Source organism: Fopius arisanus, unplaced genomic scaffold (genome assembly GCF_000806365.1).
Source record: "Fopius arisanus strain USDA-PBARC FA_bdor unplaced genomic scaffold, ASM80636v1 scaffold00040, whole genome shotgun sequence".
Classification (NCBI taxonomy): Eukaryota; Metazoa; Arthropoda; class Insecta; order Hymenoptera; family Braconidae; genus Fopius; species Fopius arisanus.
The window spans coordinates 364,137-380,606 of NW_011887779.1; the positions used below are offsets into that span (position 1 = coordinate 364,137).

At 36.2% G+C, this 16,470-nt stretch overlaps 1 protein-coding gene across 4 annotated transcripts; it reads left to right on the forward strand.

Annotated features, from left to right (window-relative positions):
* The first annotated feature begins 3,523 nt into the window (after positions 1-3,523).
* LOC105266620 (mitochondrial pyruvate carrier 1) lies at positions 3,524-4,621 on the forward strand. Of its 4 annotated transcripts, XM_011304934.1 has the most exons (5): positions 3,545-3,587; positions 3,753-3,835; positions 4,076-4,141; positions 4,213-4,313; positions 4,391-4,621. In XM_011304934.1, the coding sequence occupies exons 2-5, from the start codon at positions 3,822-3,824 to the stop codon at positions 4,555-4,557; spliced, it is 348 nt and encodes a 115-aa protein (XP_011303236.1). In that variant the 5' UTR covers positions 3,545-3,587; positions 3,753-3,821; the 3' UTR covers positions 4,558-4,621. The 4 variants fall into 4 exon arrangements, with proteins under 4 accessions (XP_011303238.1, XP_011303237.1, XP_011303235.1 ...); XM_011304936.1 differs by lacking the exon at positions 3,753-3,835 and having other exon boundaries at positions 3,524-3,587; XM_011304935.1 differs by having other exon boundaries at positions 3,532-3,975.
* Positions 4,622-16,470: the final 11,849 nt, after the last annotated feature.

Consider the following 16,470-nt stretch of genomic DNA (forward strand, 5'->3'; position numbering starts at 1 on the left):
CGACTATGATCGCTCAACCATTTCCGAGAACGCGCCATCATATCATCTCACCCAATGAGAGGGAAAAAAAAAGAAGGAGAAGGGAAAAGAGATGGACAAAAAAACGAGAGAACATTCACACATATGAAACTTCCATTTCATCTCCAATTTTCGTGATCTGATTTTGCTAGGAATGCGTTCAAGTATTTTTGTTTCATTTCAGGGGCTCGATACACTAGTAGAACAATTTATATGAAAGGAGATAGCCGGCCTCTTGTTCTGGGGTTCATTACCTACTTTTGTCACCAACTTCGTGTCGAGTTACATCCGTTTCTTTTCAGGTAAGTGGTTCATACGTTACGAGCACTGAGAATTTTCAAATTCTTCCTATTTTTCAAGAGCTGCAACGTGACGCGCATTTTAATCATCATCGTAATGACACCTTAAAAAATAATTATCATTAAATTTATTAAAAAGTGGATTGCACTCTCTGGACCTTTCAGCGCTTGATAAATTTTATAATTGAATTAATCATCGAATGCGATGAAAATAGACATTTAAAGATTTCTTTAGGTGCACGACATTATACTCTTCTCTCGACTTTCTTATTGCAACTCGTGGTAACATGACGATTCTCCTCCCCCTCTCTCTTCCTGTTCCACAATAACATTTCTCCTTCTTCCGCTTTGTATTTTGTGAGTCAATTCGAAACATGAATCGTATAATAATTCAGTAAAGCAAAGGAAAATACGAGTGATATTATTCGTCCCACCTCGGGCTCGTCCTCTCCGAATCGACTCCATATTTATGGTCGTGCGACGCCGCGTTTTGAAATTCTCCAGACTACTCCCCTCTCTCCCCCATACACCCCCTCTGTACAACCCCACTACCACACATGGTTTTTCTTACCAAGTATATCCCTCCAGCTAACAACTAAGAACTTGTACTTTTCCAAATGCCAAATTATTATTATTATTTCTTATATTCCAGCCCTTTCTGCCCTCTTTCTGGTTAATTGGCCCTCTTTTTTTAACCATTTTTTTTTTATTTAACAATAAATATTTACATTATGTACAACCTTGAAAAACTAGGATAAAAAAACAATGGCTCTTGGGTAATTAATTAATGAACCATGTGCCCTGTGGAGTCTCGCGAGTTCATAGCGTATTATAAAATTAATATATAAAAAAATTATTTATATTTACTGGGATTTTACTGCCATTTTATCGTTGACATCTTGCATGTTTTGCTGTACCTTATTCACTCTCTTATAGAACATGGGAAACCACAGGAAAAACTATCGAGTTCCCCGTGTCTACTCAACCATTCGACTGAACGAGGAATCAAACTCGCAATTTCAGATTATGAAATTATCAACGAAAAAAGAAAAACGTTGACTCATGTTGCACTCGAATATTTTTTTTTAGTGCTCGGTGGCCTGGCGTAGTGGTTAAGGTCATTGCCTCACAACGAATAGGTTCCGGGTTCGATTCCTGGCTGGATAGAATGGTGAGATCTAACTAGCTTTAAAAAGTCCTGATCAATCCTCACATAGTCTCATCCGACTCGAAGCGATGTAAAATATGTAAAATAAGCGTTAAAAAAGTGGTATACTTTTAAAGGGATTCGTAGAAAAGTAGTTGGACATTGAGTATGTACCTGAGGTATATACCCTGCATTAACCCCGATTTCACAGCAGGAGAACGCAGCAGGAAAGTGGAACCTAAACCACCAAATGCATCAGTTCTTCTCCCTGCGACATACATTTATTTTTCACTCCATCAACAATTCCCATAAATAAAAATGAAAACTCCCAGAGAATGTCCCGAAAGTGCGAGGACCAATGAATCACCCCGAGATACTAAAAATGCTAAAAGAGAAGGGAGAATAAAAAATCAAGGTAAAAAAAAGAAAGAATAAAGTAATAAAAGGAAGGCGCGTCGATGGCAAGTCGGAAGAAACGGCAATTAAAGACTCTGCGATGCGAGAATTCCCGGGCTCTTTCCGTCTCTTTACACCAACCTCTTCTACTCGGTACGTCGGAAAAAGAAACCGAAACAATAACAACAGCAAGAGTGAGAAGGAGAAGGAGATGTGCACCAAAGTCGCGGTGAATGACGTGCGCAATTCGTGACTCGTTGATCTGCACCAGGAATCTCTACACCGAAATGGCAGCGGCTTACATCAAGGACCATGGAACAATTACTTTTCATCCGAACGAGTGAATAAATAATGCCCAACGGAGAAAGACTCACCAGGTAATTTGCATTTTCATTACTGGCCATTCTCTCCTTATTTCCAGGAAAGAATAATTTGTCATTTGCAATGCAGAGAATGGAAATGCATGGAATAAATGGGGAAATGGTCGAATGGTTGAGGAAATGGCTTGCCCTCGATGCAAATGATTCTATTCATCGGTTATATTCAGCAGGAACACCCGAGGGGGAGAGTTTCCTTCACACTCGAGGGTGTCCACTTTAACCTGATGAAATGAGTTATCCGATTGTTGTATTTTTTATTGGAAACTCACTCGTGTTCGCACGCATGGTGATAGCTCTCGATGGAAGAAGAGAGGATAAGATGAAGGTACGTACGGAGGACGCATTCAGATCAACGATGAAAAAGCCCAGCCCAGCCCGGGTGTCAGCAGTCGACTTCAAAGGAGTGGTCTAACTTTTCGCATTAGATCCTGGATGGAATACGTATGAATGTTGAAGAAAGTGAGACTTCGAGGGCCAAGGGGAGCTGTAATGATATTTCTTCTCAACGTGCAGTCGAGATGATAGATAGAAAAAATATTGAAGATATCTCGAAATCAGTTAGGGTGCATTGGATAAATTTATTAAGTGAGAGAGGAGTTTACGAGAATTCATCCATCTATTTTTTTTTTTCTCCTGGTGTACACAGCGTTGATAAACCATGGGACCATGAGTCCAAGGGTGCATGAAAAGCTCAACACGACGCTGGACCCCTTCTACTTTCGCCCTTTTTTTTTTTTGTCCAGATCAATAATATTGAACAACTCAAGCGCATGCTCGCTCTTCTCCCAGTCATAGCCCTAGCTTTGCCCACCATCTTCAATAGCTACACACTCCAGCCAACCCTCTCTACAAAGGCAAACTCGAGGAGCCGAGAAATGCCGCGTAGCCACCCTCCCACATGCAACATTCATAGCCCCATCAATATTATACGCGCCAAATAATAACCTGTGCATTTATTATCACCATAAGCAGGGGTCACTATCTTTCGGTGAAATTCAGACGATAAAAAATTATACCGAGGGGATTGATCAATGATCCAAAAAAATGCTCATGCAAATAGCTGACGTACGATGATTGATCTGGTGAAAAAATTCATTCTCAATGGCAAATCGTTATTCGTGGAATAATTAACTTCTAATTGGGATAATGAGGTTTAACGAAATGACGAAAGCCCCGATATCTCGGAAATTACACCCCCACATATTGTTATCTTTAAATAATCATTACTTTGTTGTGACGAGAAAATTTCGCAATCATGGTGATTTACTCAATCAATCTTTATACTCCCAGCTTCAGTTCTCTCTGACTCTTTGACCAGTGAAAACTCAAATTAAAAACTGATCCAAGATAAAGTCTAGTGCTCTAATCCTAAATTTATTGAGACGTTAAAATTTGTACAATATTCCACACCAGGACAAACGGTCTCTCATAGTCGTCAATAGTTAATTAGATTTGTCTTGAATGAATAATGTTTTCTCGTGGTTGTTTTATCGTGAAATGTCTGTGTAACAGCTGCAAGGGAATTGAAGGTAGTATTTACGTTGGAAACGAGTGAAGATCGGCGTTTTGTGGGACTGCCAGATGTTGATAACGAAGTAAACTTCTTTGCTATCTACACATGACCCTAAAAAGTTGATTACAGAGGAATAAACGAAATTGAGATATTTAGGAAATTGAATTAATAACGAAGTCACATCTTTATTTTTTCCTTTAAAAAAAACTGATAAAACATCAAGTGAGTTCATTGGAACCAATTAACCTCCTTTGATCCTGCGATATTAATCATTTTATTGATAAACAATATTTTTTCATTGACTGCTAATTAATTGATTAAGTTTCGTCATGGCGGGCAAGATGAAAAAATTTCTATCAAGCAAGGAAACGCGGGACTGGCTCATGAGGTACTTTGCACTTTACTCTCATTAACAATTTAATCCATATGTTTATTTAATTAAAAATAAAATTATTACAGCACTCACTTTTGGGGACCAGTAATGAATTGGATGATACCACTGGCTGCTATTGCCGATACACAAAAAAGTCCGAGTATCATTAGTGGAAAAATGACTCTAGGTTGGTCACCCGTTTATTGAAATTGTTGCATCAATTATTTATTGATATTTATCGTTTTATTTATGTTTTCGTTTCAGCACTGACTTTGTATTCACTAGTTTTCATGAGATTCGCTTTCAAAGTTCAACCGAGGAATATGTTGTTGTTTTCGTGTCACTTCACGAATATGGGAGCACAATTAACGCAAGGAGCGAGATTCATAGATTATCATTATTTGGAACCCAAAAAATCGAAGGATAATTGATTTCTATTTTTAGATTTATCATTAACAGATTAAATAATTCATTAAAGATCGCATTATTTTCATATTTCTTGTGCTTTTTATTTATTTTTATTTTTCTATGATTTTTCTATTATTCATACATATTTTTCAAAATTTTTTGTTAATTTTTATTTGTTTTAATTTTTAATTATTTATATTTTGTATTAAAAATTTTTTTTTCGTGCTTTCCTATAGTTCCAGAGCAAAATTTTTGTTAAGAAAAATTTTGCAGATTTTTTTCAGAGGATTAATTGTAATTATAATTGTTACCTGTTGTTTTCCAATTTTTTCAACTAAATCAATGACATACCAATCAATTTTTTATTCAGATTACTAGAGTACCAGCATTTTTTGTTTAAAAAAAAAATCATGTGGGTGAGAATGAAACGTATCTCTTCCCAGTAACGCTGAATTTTTTTTACCCTCAGGTCTTTCCCCTCATCTCACAAATTCAGAGTAGCGAATTATTCGACTTGCCCCCATCGGGACCCGAACGAATGTATAAAGACAGCAATAATTTTCTCGAAGCCACTATACATGGGTGTACCTAGGCCGAGGCAAGGATGTAAACGCATAGAAAAATATAGGAATATCGGATACGATTGGGGTGGAAGAGACGGTCGAGCGGCTAGGGTGACTTTATGGGCTCTCGCACTAAGAATATATCCATCCCCATTTCTACAAAAGTATCCCAGTTTTTCCGAAATGCTAAGCTACTTCGTCCGCTTCTCCTGCCCCTTCTGTCGATAAAACTCACCCCCCGCTTGGATCTACCACCCGTTGAATAAATATATATGGGCTTATTAACTCAGTTAACATGAACACTCTTTTTCCATGGATTTTTCCTAAATAAACATTGAATTTTTGATTGATAAATTTTTCGGTGAGACCATCAGCTGGGATCCTTCGGTTATCCTTAAGAGATTATTGATGAGTACCTGGGGACTGTTTTTCTAAACAAATGAGGGCAATTGAATGGTGACAAGTGAGAAGATGGACGAGCTCTCCCCATGGAGTCTCTACTTGCTGAATTTATTCCATACGAAATAGCAAGTGGATGACAGTTATTCTGGTAATGCCTTTTTTAATTCATTTTTTTAATGAAGATGAACATCTCTGTTAATAATTATTGTAGGGACTTATCAAAAAATTTTAAGGGTGAGTATTAATTTTCTTTAGTTAAGCCACTCAACATGGTTCATTAGAATATAAAATTGTGGTTGAGGGATGAAGCTGAACCCAGTACTAAAAAAAGCCGCAAGTGAAATCAACTGTGAACCATAGGCCAGTATTATGAAGCGCCATTGATGGGAGGGGGCGTGAATCAACCCTCCACGAACTTTTCAGCCGGTGGACGATCTTCAAATTGAGTGCGCCCCTATGGATTATGACACTCATGTAAAGTTCACTGACGGATACTATTTTTCTTTTGCCCGTCACTTTTTTTTTCATCCACCCAAACTTGTTGTGAAATGCGTGACGGACCTGAAGTAAGGGCTGCTGTACGTCAGAGAGAGAAAGAGGGAGGGGTTGGACACGAGGAATGAATCAAGTTCACCCTAGGCGACGGAACATGCATTAGCTGGACACTACGAGAAGGAATTTGTCAATTTTACACAATGAAAGAAAAAATCATGGGTGGTTATGCATTGCGCCAACCGTGTGCCGACATTGAACCAACATTGAACCAGCATTGAGCCGACATTGAACCAACATTGAGCCAACATTGTATCAACATCAATTTTTAAAAGAAATATAATTTAAATTTCTCTTATCTTTGGAAATTTTCTCTTTTCGAATTTGAAAAAAAAAATTGATTATTTTTAATTTTTATAAAATTTGAATATCTCAAAAATCAGGAAGGATCAGTAAAAAATCACCATGAGAACATGATTCATTCTGAATTAAACCAATGACTCACAGTATCCATGGAAAAAATAAATTTTCCCTCTCACCCGTCAATGAGCAAAAAATATCTCCAGTTTTCAGGAAAAAAATTGAGAGGGGATCGAAAATCCCCGGGGATTGACCGACGATTTATCGTTTTTATGGTAAACACCGATGCTCTCACACTCATAAATCATACCTACAATCCAACATTGGATAAAACCAGCATGCACAAGCGAATAAAATTTACACTGTATTTTTTCAATCTTCAGAGCACTCAGGAAACGGGACGTCAGTCTAAAATAAACTGTCAACTCCTTGTGGATGACTAAAAAAACAATTACCCCTTATAAATATCATTGAGTTCGAGATGTACAGATCACAACGCCATAAGGCCATAAGGCCGTATGTCCATGAAAGCGTTTGCCTTGCCGTTTAAAATTGTACAATGCCAAAATCCTAATTTCTATTATGAATCCTATTATAAAAAAAATAAACATCGATAGCTATCGATATATCGAAAGCCTCTCACGCTTATTGCTCATTGGTTCAGTCGTGTGAGGCGGTTAATTTGAATTCAGAACTCATTGAATTTTCAAATTTTCAATCATGACGATTTTTATAATTATCCTATTATAAAAAAAATAAACATCGATAACTATCGATATATCGAAAGACTCTCACGCTTATTGCTCATTGGTTCAGTCGTGTGAGGCGGTTAATTTGAATTCAGAACTCATTGAATTTTCAAATTTTCAATCATGACGATTTTTATAATTATCCTATTATAAATCCTATTATAAAAAGGATAAACATTTGCCGTTAAAAAATCATAAGCAAAATGATGAGATGAGAGATCCCTGTCGTTCTCCACCCCAGCAGTGACAGTATTGCCGATGATTGGGGCCGATGGATAAAGAACCTGCTGGATGATAAAAAAAAAAATCAAGTTGATAGTCAAAGACTGGGGGGTGGGTGCTTTAGTGCTATGGGTCATTCGAATACGGGCTTTTCACACACAGAATCGACTAGAATCGACAGGGAATTCGTGGCACAGCCTAGATGCCAACATAATCCCTCATCGAGGGTCACGACACATGCGGCAGCAGATGAGGGGACCAGGGAAACATCTTATCTTCATATTACACGCCAACAGGGATCCTCAACTGTCACCCGATTTTCGAGTATCTGTCAAAAGAGAAGAAAAACTGCCACTGGAAAATATTGGAGAATTTGTTAATATCAAATTATCTCTGCCATCATCAGGAATTTGTTTGTTGTCCTGGGAATTTTTAAAAAATTCTCTCTGCATTAATTTTTTGCATTAATTATCAAATCCGGAGGAGCACTAAATTATATTAACATTTTAAATCCACTAAAATATAGGACTATTTAACAATCGGTAATTGTTCTCCACTTTTAACAACAAGAAAAATTAATTAACTAATGGGTCAGTAAATATTTCAATTTGCGTGTCAATTTAAATAAAACCGATAAAACTTCTTGATAAATATATCGAGTATTCAACAAGCGAGATATATTTATCTCGAAAAATAATGATTAATGAATTAATTACTAACATTATTATATGGCATATTATAATTGAGTTAGCAACTGACAATCTACGATGATAAAAAATTGAAAGAGAAAAAAAATTGAGAAACAATTTCTCAATTAATCAATTAAATTTCTACAAAATCCATTGATTGATAATGAGATAAAGATAAAGATAAAGAATTGGAAAAAAGCATTATCCGGTTATCTGTGACGTACCAACAAACGTGAGTGAATGGTGGGTGCTTTATGAGCCGAAACGAAACTCGCCTGTACCTCGTCAATCCTCTGGAGAATGATTAATTTGGTTTGGATAATTAAAATTTTTCGTTCTTCAGGAGAGGAGAGAAAATAAGAGAAATTTCATATTCGAATGTCAGCCAATGGAATTGGTATCGATCGAGAACGGTTGAGCGAGCCCCTGATGCTCGTTCCACTTCCACTTTTATTTTCCCATATGCAACCCTACGGGACTAACAGGGAGACACGATTCAGAGGGTTTTCGAAACTTTGAAGTATATTTTCTTATTCATGTGACGTATTCGAGAGCACGGAAAAATAACACATTCTGAGGGTTTCTCGAGGGTGCCATGAACGTCCGCCAAATTTCAAATGGTTTTTCACTCAGTGTCAGGGTGTGTGGGTATCCCAGAGGTTTAATCTTTGGATGGTTAATTTTCTTTATGGAAAAACGAGTGTTTTATGGTAATTGGAGGTTTCGATGTAGTTATGGCTGGGGTCGGCATGTTTGAGAAATAGTTATGCCCCAGAGACTCACCAACTTCGCCGGACTTGTCAAATATTTAACGGATCAATATCCAATTTCTTCGGCATTCACTCTGTCCTGCCTTGAATATCCTTTTAATGTAGGCTATACTTTTCAAAATTTTCGCCATTTTTTTTTTTCAAATTATTATTATATATCTCCATATTTTTTATTTGAAAAAACGTTTTTTTTTTTCAACAATTGGACAATGGTAAAATCTTGATTCCTATTATAGAGCCTATTATAAAAAGGATGAACATCGATAACTATCGATATCTCGAAAGCCTCTCACGCTTGGTGCTCATTGGTCCAGTCATCTGAGGCGGTTAATTTGAATTCAGAACTCATTGAATTTTGAAATTTTCAATCATAATGATTTTTATAATTATCATATTATAAATCCTATTATAAAAAGGATAAACATCGATAACTATCGATATCTCGAAAGCCTGTCACGCTTACTGCTCATTGGTTCAGTCATCCGAGGCGGTTAATTTGAATTCAGAACTCCTTGAATTTTCAAATTTTCAATCATGATTTTCATAATTACAGCGCACTATGGCGCGCATTCGGTCTCGTAAGAAAAATTAGTGGAACGTGAGGACACACTGAATAAAAAACGTAACGATGACTGCAGGGTTGATCAGACAGAGTGAAAGCAAGTGATGCATGTCCCTTGTACACGGTAATCCTGTGACTGATCCGTGTAAGTGCTGTATGCGGGACTTTTCCAAACACGTTTACCCCTTTGCTTTCATCCCCGAGGGGGTGTCGCTAGACTACCATCAATCACTACGTGACACCCTCACCCCTTCCCCCACCTCTACTCGCTTTCCCGCTCCTCCAACAAACATCCTCGAAGAATAAAATCCCATGTAAATGGAAAAAAAGAGAAAACAAAAATGACACGAGCAAAAATAATGAAACGAAGTCATGGTTGACCCCAAAAAATCCGAGGTCATCATAATTTTACAGCCTTTGTTCCGCATTGCCGAGGCAACACTAAAAAATAATGTATTCATGAGATAATTACTTCTTGCATTTATTAGTTCAACGGGCTGCAATGTTTTTATCCATTCGCATCACAATTTAACTCGTCATTTAACAAAGTGAATTTTTATCAATAATAAATAGAAAAATTAATAAAAATAATAGATTATTTGCAAAAATAGATATTGCTCTTCCCAGAACACGTGTCCACCAAGTGCAACTGATAAAAAGGATATCCTTTACTCAAGTATACTTTAAACATTAATCCCAATGGGATTAAACAAATTACTAAATTAATATTATTTTTTGAGAATGGGGAAAATAAAAATTCAGGGAAGATATCAATAGTTTTGACAGTTGAGTGCAACGGGGGGTGAGAATGGGTGGATCATGGGCTTGAAGGGGATGGGGTGAATGAGGTGGAAGGGGTGGAAGGGGTGGAAGGGGTGGAAGGGGTGGAAGGGGTGGATGGGGTGTAAGGGGTGGCCCGGGGGTGGGTCAGACACAACGGGTGGAATACCAATAGTCAAGAAAAGAAAAGACGAGAACAAACACTGAACCTTTTTTCGCGGGACGACACGTAGTAGAGGGTAAAGAAATATATCCACTCTGTTGTGTCATATAAAAATGTGTTTATGTGACCGTGCCAGCACAGAAAAACGGAAACATCGCACTACCTCGTCTACAGAGACCAACCCCACCCCATGTACACAGATATATGTACACGTGTATTGGTCACTGCGGTGAAGTGCAAGAAATGGAAAAATCTGTGAAAAAAAAAATTAATAATAAACGTCTTTTATCAATTGTAGGGGTCGACTGACACGTGACTACTGTTGCGCACAAGAAATTGGGAAAAAATTGTGAGGAGCATTGTGGTAGTCTTTTCAGGAATACGGGAGATGGACAGTATAACGATGAGCTTCGTTTCCGTTTCCGGCCTTCATGATTTTCGCCCCGTCAACTCCATTCTTCCGTGGAGTCACTACAACCCCGCGCCTCACGTTATTCCGCCCTTTTTATTCTTGATATCCAACGATAATGTTTATCGAACAGAAATCAACTGGGGATTAATCTCCAAATGAGGAGTTTATGGAATTTATAAAATCATTTTTTTACAGTTCCAGAGATTTTAGAAATCGTAAACTCATAAAAATTAATTCATAGAAAACTGAAACTATATTCCAACACTTCAGAATAATTAATTGAAAATGCGGACGTTTCAATAAACTTTTGTGATCTGGTCCCCATTTTCGACTGATGTTGATAGCTAGTCAAGGTATCAATTAAATTTTATCAAAGTAAATGAGTTTAATCAGTTTAATTGGAATTGAACACATTGACCCGTTTGTGTGGATAATTATGGATTCATAATTCCACCTTGATAAATAATTATTCGCTCGTTTAAAAATCCAATTAAAATATCGTTATCCTAACCTTTGAATTTTTCCACCACTTGAGTGAAAACGTTGAAAGCGATTGGTGGAGAATCCAGGATTTTCACACGTATATAGGTATATACGTTTGGCGTAATCCCGAGTGGCCGTTCATCCCTTCCATCAAGCGTAGAAGAGAAGCCAAAGCGGGCTTGAAATCGTGGGGGGCACTCGAGATTTCTTTTCCTTCTACTCTGAAAAGGAAACGGAATTGAAATCGGCTTTTCGAAATTGCACGTCTGCACCCGTCCCTCGGGGAGAGAAATGCAAACACTGTCGTGGAGTATACATCTATGGAAAAAAAAAGAAAAAAACGTATATGAGAATGGAAAAAGATGGACTGAGGCGATACATTGAGATACGGGAGAGGAAAAAAATACAAGTGGGTGGGGAACGAGGAATATATCGTTACTTTGAGGATTTCGACCCTCGGATAAGGTCTACGGAGCGAGGCTGAGGCAAAGCCCGCAATTCCGATGGCTTTAATGCTGGGTAAACATTTTTAACAGATTCTATTGACCTTCTCAATTGAAGCTAAAAAATCGTTATTTAAGTTGTCCGGAAGATCAATTTTTTTAAGGGTGGGATAAATTTTTTATTAATTCGGTATAGAAATTTTATTCACGATTTTGGGGAAGGGCACATTCGAATAGATTTTATGAATCCAAATATCTGGGAATTGAAGGTATGTAGCGACTTTTTGATAGGAACATTTTTTATAGAAAAAGATGAGAGCTATAATAAAGGTCTTTATGAAAAAATCATTATCTTCGGTCAAATTCGAGAAATTGGAGGGAGACTGGTCTCGAGGAAAATTCGATTATCCTAGTTTATTATTTTGCAATAAAAATCTGTGACTGTAAAATGGATGAGGGAAATTACACCATTTTTTGCAGAATGAAGTATTGGAAAACATTTTTCAAAATCTAGAAATTTAGTGGGTGTACGACGAGAGTAACGACATCTAGGCGTTGAAATGTGAAGAGTTGGGGTTTGAGATTTGTGGGAATATCGAGGGAAGGTATGACGGGGAACGGATGATGAAAAATAGTAGAAATCTCATACCGATTGGGATTGATATTATTCCACCTGAAAAGCAATACCAACTCCAGCAATAATATTTTTTTATTAATTACCGATAATGCAAAAATACTGACTGCTGATCAGTAAGCAAACTATTTGTACCCAGAACGAGCGGATGTCAGGGGAGAGAAAATTATTTTTAGGAGTAAAAAATCAATTGAATCCAAGTATTTTATTTCAAGTACTATTTCTTACAAGTATGCGACATGTAATTACGTCAAGTACTATCAAGATGCTGTTACCAGTGTTTTTCTACTTGTCCAACTGATGCCCTTTGCAGTTACACAACCGAAATTTCCCGAAGTACTCGGTAATACTGACGGAAAGTAATTTCTCATTACTGAGTAATATTTTTTAGCTTCCGATAGTCAATCAATATAAAAATATTCCTGTTACCATGATCGCTATTGTCTATCGATAAAGTCGAACGAATTCGGAGTGAGTGGGGGATATCTTCAGGATTATCTTCAAAATCGTAATTCATCTCAGCGGAAAAAAAACTTCGTAATTATCGCTCAGTAATCCGGAATTTTGGAATATTCAGTGCGGAATGGGAAAGCATGCCGGACTAATTTGTTACAAAATTACTTAAAAATAAGAAGCGATTTTTTTTCTGGACTTTAAAAACGCGCGAAACAAGGAAAAGAGAGAATATTTTAAAATATATTTTTATATATTTTTAATGAAAGGGGTAGTTGTGTCACGTATAGATACACCGTAGCTCTCGGCTTTATTTGTTGGTTAGAGACGAAACTTTTACTTGGCCGATACGCTACCGCGTATCTCGATATTTTTAATTTTTCGTTACACGATATAAAGTTGACGTCACAGAATCGCATTAGTCCAATGAATGAATAGTCGATGAAAAAAATACAGAATACATATATATTGATGAAAAAAATCGATATTGCTTTTCTCTATTATTTTTCTCGTAGATAGGGGTAGAAAAAAGGGGTTAAAAAAGAGGTAGCGAGGGGATAGTCAAAAGGGGAAACTGTATTTTTATGTTTTTAAAAGCCGACTGAGCACAGATGTGGGAAAATAAATTCTCGATTTTTTAGAATCATGTGTACGAGGGAGACTAAATACATTACAACAATAGTACAACGTAAATCACAATTGAGAACACATAACAAAAAATTATAATTCAACATTGAAAAAAAAATCTTTTGTTCAGCCCGTCGATTCAAAATTGATAGAAAAATTATTTTTTATTTATTGTTTTCCCAAAAGTTTGAAGAGCATTCAGTAAATAATTATATAAACAACCGAATATAAAGCCATTTGTCACATAAATCAATTTGTTAGAAATAGAATGAAGTGGGAGGGTTAATATTATTTTTGTTTACAAAAATCTGGAAAAGTTGTTAAGACTCTGCTTTAATTTTTAATTTATTATATTGTCACAGATATTTTAAATAAATAAAATAATTGACTTGCAACGTCAAGTAAAAATTACGTCGATCTGAAGTAGAAACGACACGTCATCCCGCGACGGATGCATCATATAATTTTCCGTCAATTTTTTCTCCGTTTATAATATAATTATTATAATAGAATTTTGACTCTGGGAATTCCATCGCAATCACCTATTAATAGATTAATATTAATGAGAAAATAATCCATTAAAAACTTTTAAAAACCGTGGAAAATTAAATTTACTGTAAACTAGTTTTTACAAATGGCGGACCTCGTACTCTGACAGAAAAATTTTAGTCAAGAGATTCAGCACTTCTTCAAAAAATTATAAATAATTAATTCTCGAGCTGAATCGAGTAGTTTTCACATCGAAATCTTTTTGATTAAAAAAAAAAAATTTCCATTAAATTCACACAGCTAGACTTGACTCGAATAATCAAATTTTTATTACGAATGAATTATCAGCAATTTGGGATTAATCCATAATTTCTTGGTAGATGTTTTTCATTTCTCAAAGTAAAATATAATTTTGTTGTTAATTTTCGTGGTATAAATTTCTTGCAAGTAATACAGACATTTTAAAAAAAAAAATTCATCTTTCGGATGAGTATTAAATCCCTGGACTCAAATCTTTTCCAATCCCGCGTATAATTTTGTTATAAATTTTCGAGTGTTTATTTATTAACGCAAATAAAGACCCGGTTCTCAGAATTTTTTTTTCGACGTGTCCGACGGTCGCGTTGTGGTCAGACCGTCCACCTCTAGTCGCTAATTTTAATTTATATATTCATGAAAATTGCCCCGGCACCAACAATTTGAATATTCCTATAAATAATAAACCACCGAATATTAAAATAAAATGGAAATTAATGAAAAATTATGGGAAATGTAGGTGTAAGATAGGAAATCACTCACGGAACTCAAGTATATCCGATATTGTAATTATCCATCGATTTTTTTATATTCCCCTGCACTTCACTTCTCCATTGTGTTCCTTTAATTGTATTAAACATCATTTACACAATTGAACTCGCGGAAAATGATTTTTTACGGAAATCGGTATTGAAATCTTCGGTCTTGCGATTTCAAAGGCGCGCGAAAATATTTAAAAAATCGTACTAAATTGTTCAGAAGGTACGGAAAATTGCAAAAAAAATTGAGGAGAAATTGGTGATTTTACATTGTAAAGAGCTTGACGTCGACTGAACCCTTGCTCGCAACTCTAAAAAATGCAAAGCGCAAGAGAAGATAGGCTCCTCCCACCGACGCCTCGTCAAGACTCCCAAGGATTTTATACGACGTCAACTAAATTTTCTTCACTGCAAACCACACCCCCTCATCCAGAAATACCGAATCCGATTTTTGGAAAACGATTTTTTGATTTTTCAACTTCGACCAAGCGACGAATTTTAGTGGAATTAAAATGGCAATTTAATGTACCGCGTGTTTTCATGACGTATTTATTTTTGCGGATTAATGCGATTAATAACTAATTTTTTTTTTTAAAACTTTTTGAAAATCACCAGCTTCTCAAAAAAATTATTAATAATTCGTTACAAAATTCTGAAATTGTCAACTGCTGACGTGACCCGACAATTATTCACAACCCCGCTAATAAACAATATTAATAAAAAAAGAGAAAAGAATACAAAAATTATTAATTAATCATTGCAACATTAAGCGGTGAAATTGTTAACGTAAATGCCGAAATTAAATAGACAATTCAAATCGAAATCCAGAAAATTGAACGGCTGAATTTGCAGATGCAATGTTCTTTTTTTTAATTAATCAATTTATTTATTTATTTATTTTTTTATGTATAACTCAAGTGTCAGATTGAAGGGTCCCCGGTTAACTGAACTACCCTTTCTACTGGGACCTGTGAATACGCAATGGCCTCGGAGAACTATCAGCCAATCGGAAGCTACTGGTCCAATCCCTGGAAGACTCCACCACCCCCCAAGGTGGTTAAAAAGAGATGGAGAAACTTAAAAAAAATCTGTCTCTGTCAGACCCAGTGCAGTAATATTATAAATTTCAGCATCAAAAGGGTGAGAACCGGATAAATAACCCCCGAGGTATGGAAAATTATTGTCACCTCTCCGTCACTGCAACGAAAATTAAAATTCCCCCAAGTCCTCCTCCCCCATTCTAAAAAATAAAAATTATAATTACAATTTTTTAACTCTCATTCGATAAACATCTGCGGAATTTTATAATAAAAAAAGGGAAAATAATTGTGAGGATAATGTAAATACGGACAATATTTTTCCTGTGGCTGTTTCGTGTTTTTTTTTTTGTTTCGAATAAAGGGGTGCTGTTACCCTTTTCCAAAAGGGGTGAATGAGTAAAAAACAGAGGGGGCCCCCTGCGACCCGAAAGATACTATTTTATATTGATGGCGTGAGACAGAAAGAAGGGATGAAAAAAATTTCACCGATGGTGAGTCACATGCGTCCACCATTTATTTGACATTAAATAAATAATTCAGCGACGTTAACAATAATAATCTGAAATCGTTTTTTTACTTAAATTAATTTTTACTATTCATTTTTTTACTGAATTTCATTGAATTCAGTTGAGATATAATAATCGCCACTTGTACTCCGCCCTAGGCCTCATTAATGGGCCTTAGTCCCCCATTAATTTATGGAATCAGAGATAATCTCTGATGGAATGTTTGAAAGACTGGCGGAGCCCGCCTCAGGGCTGGTTTACATCGATATCACGTGTCGATTCAAGGGAAACTCGATTGTCACT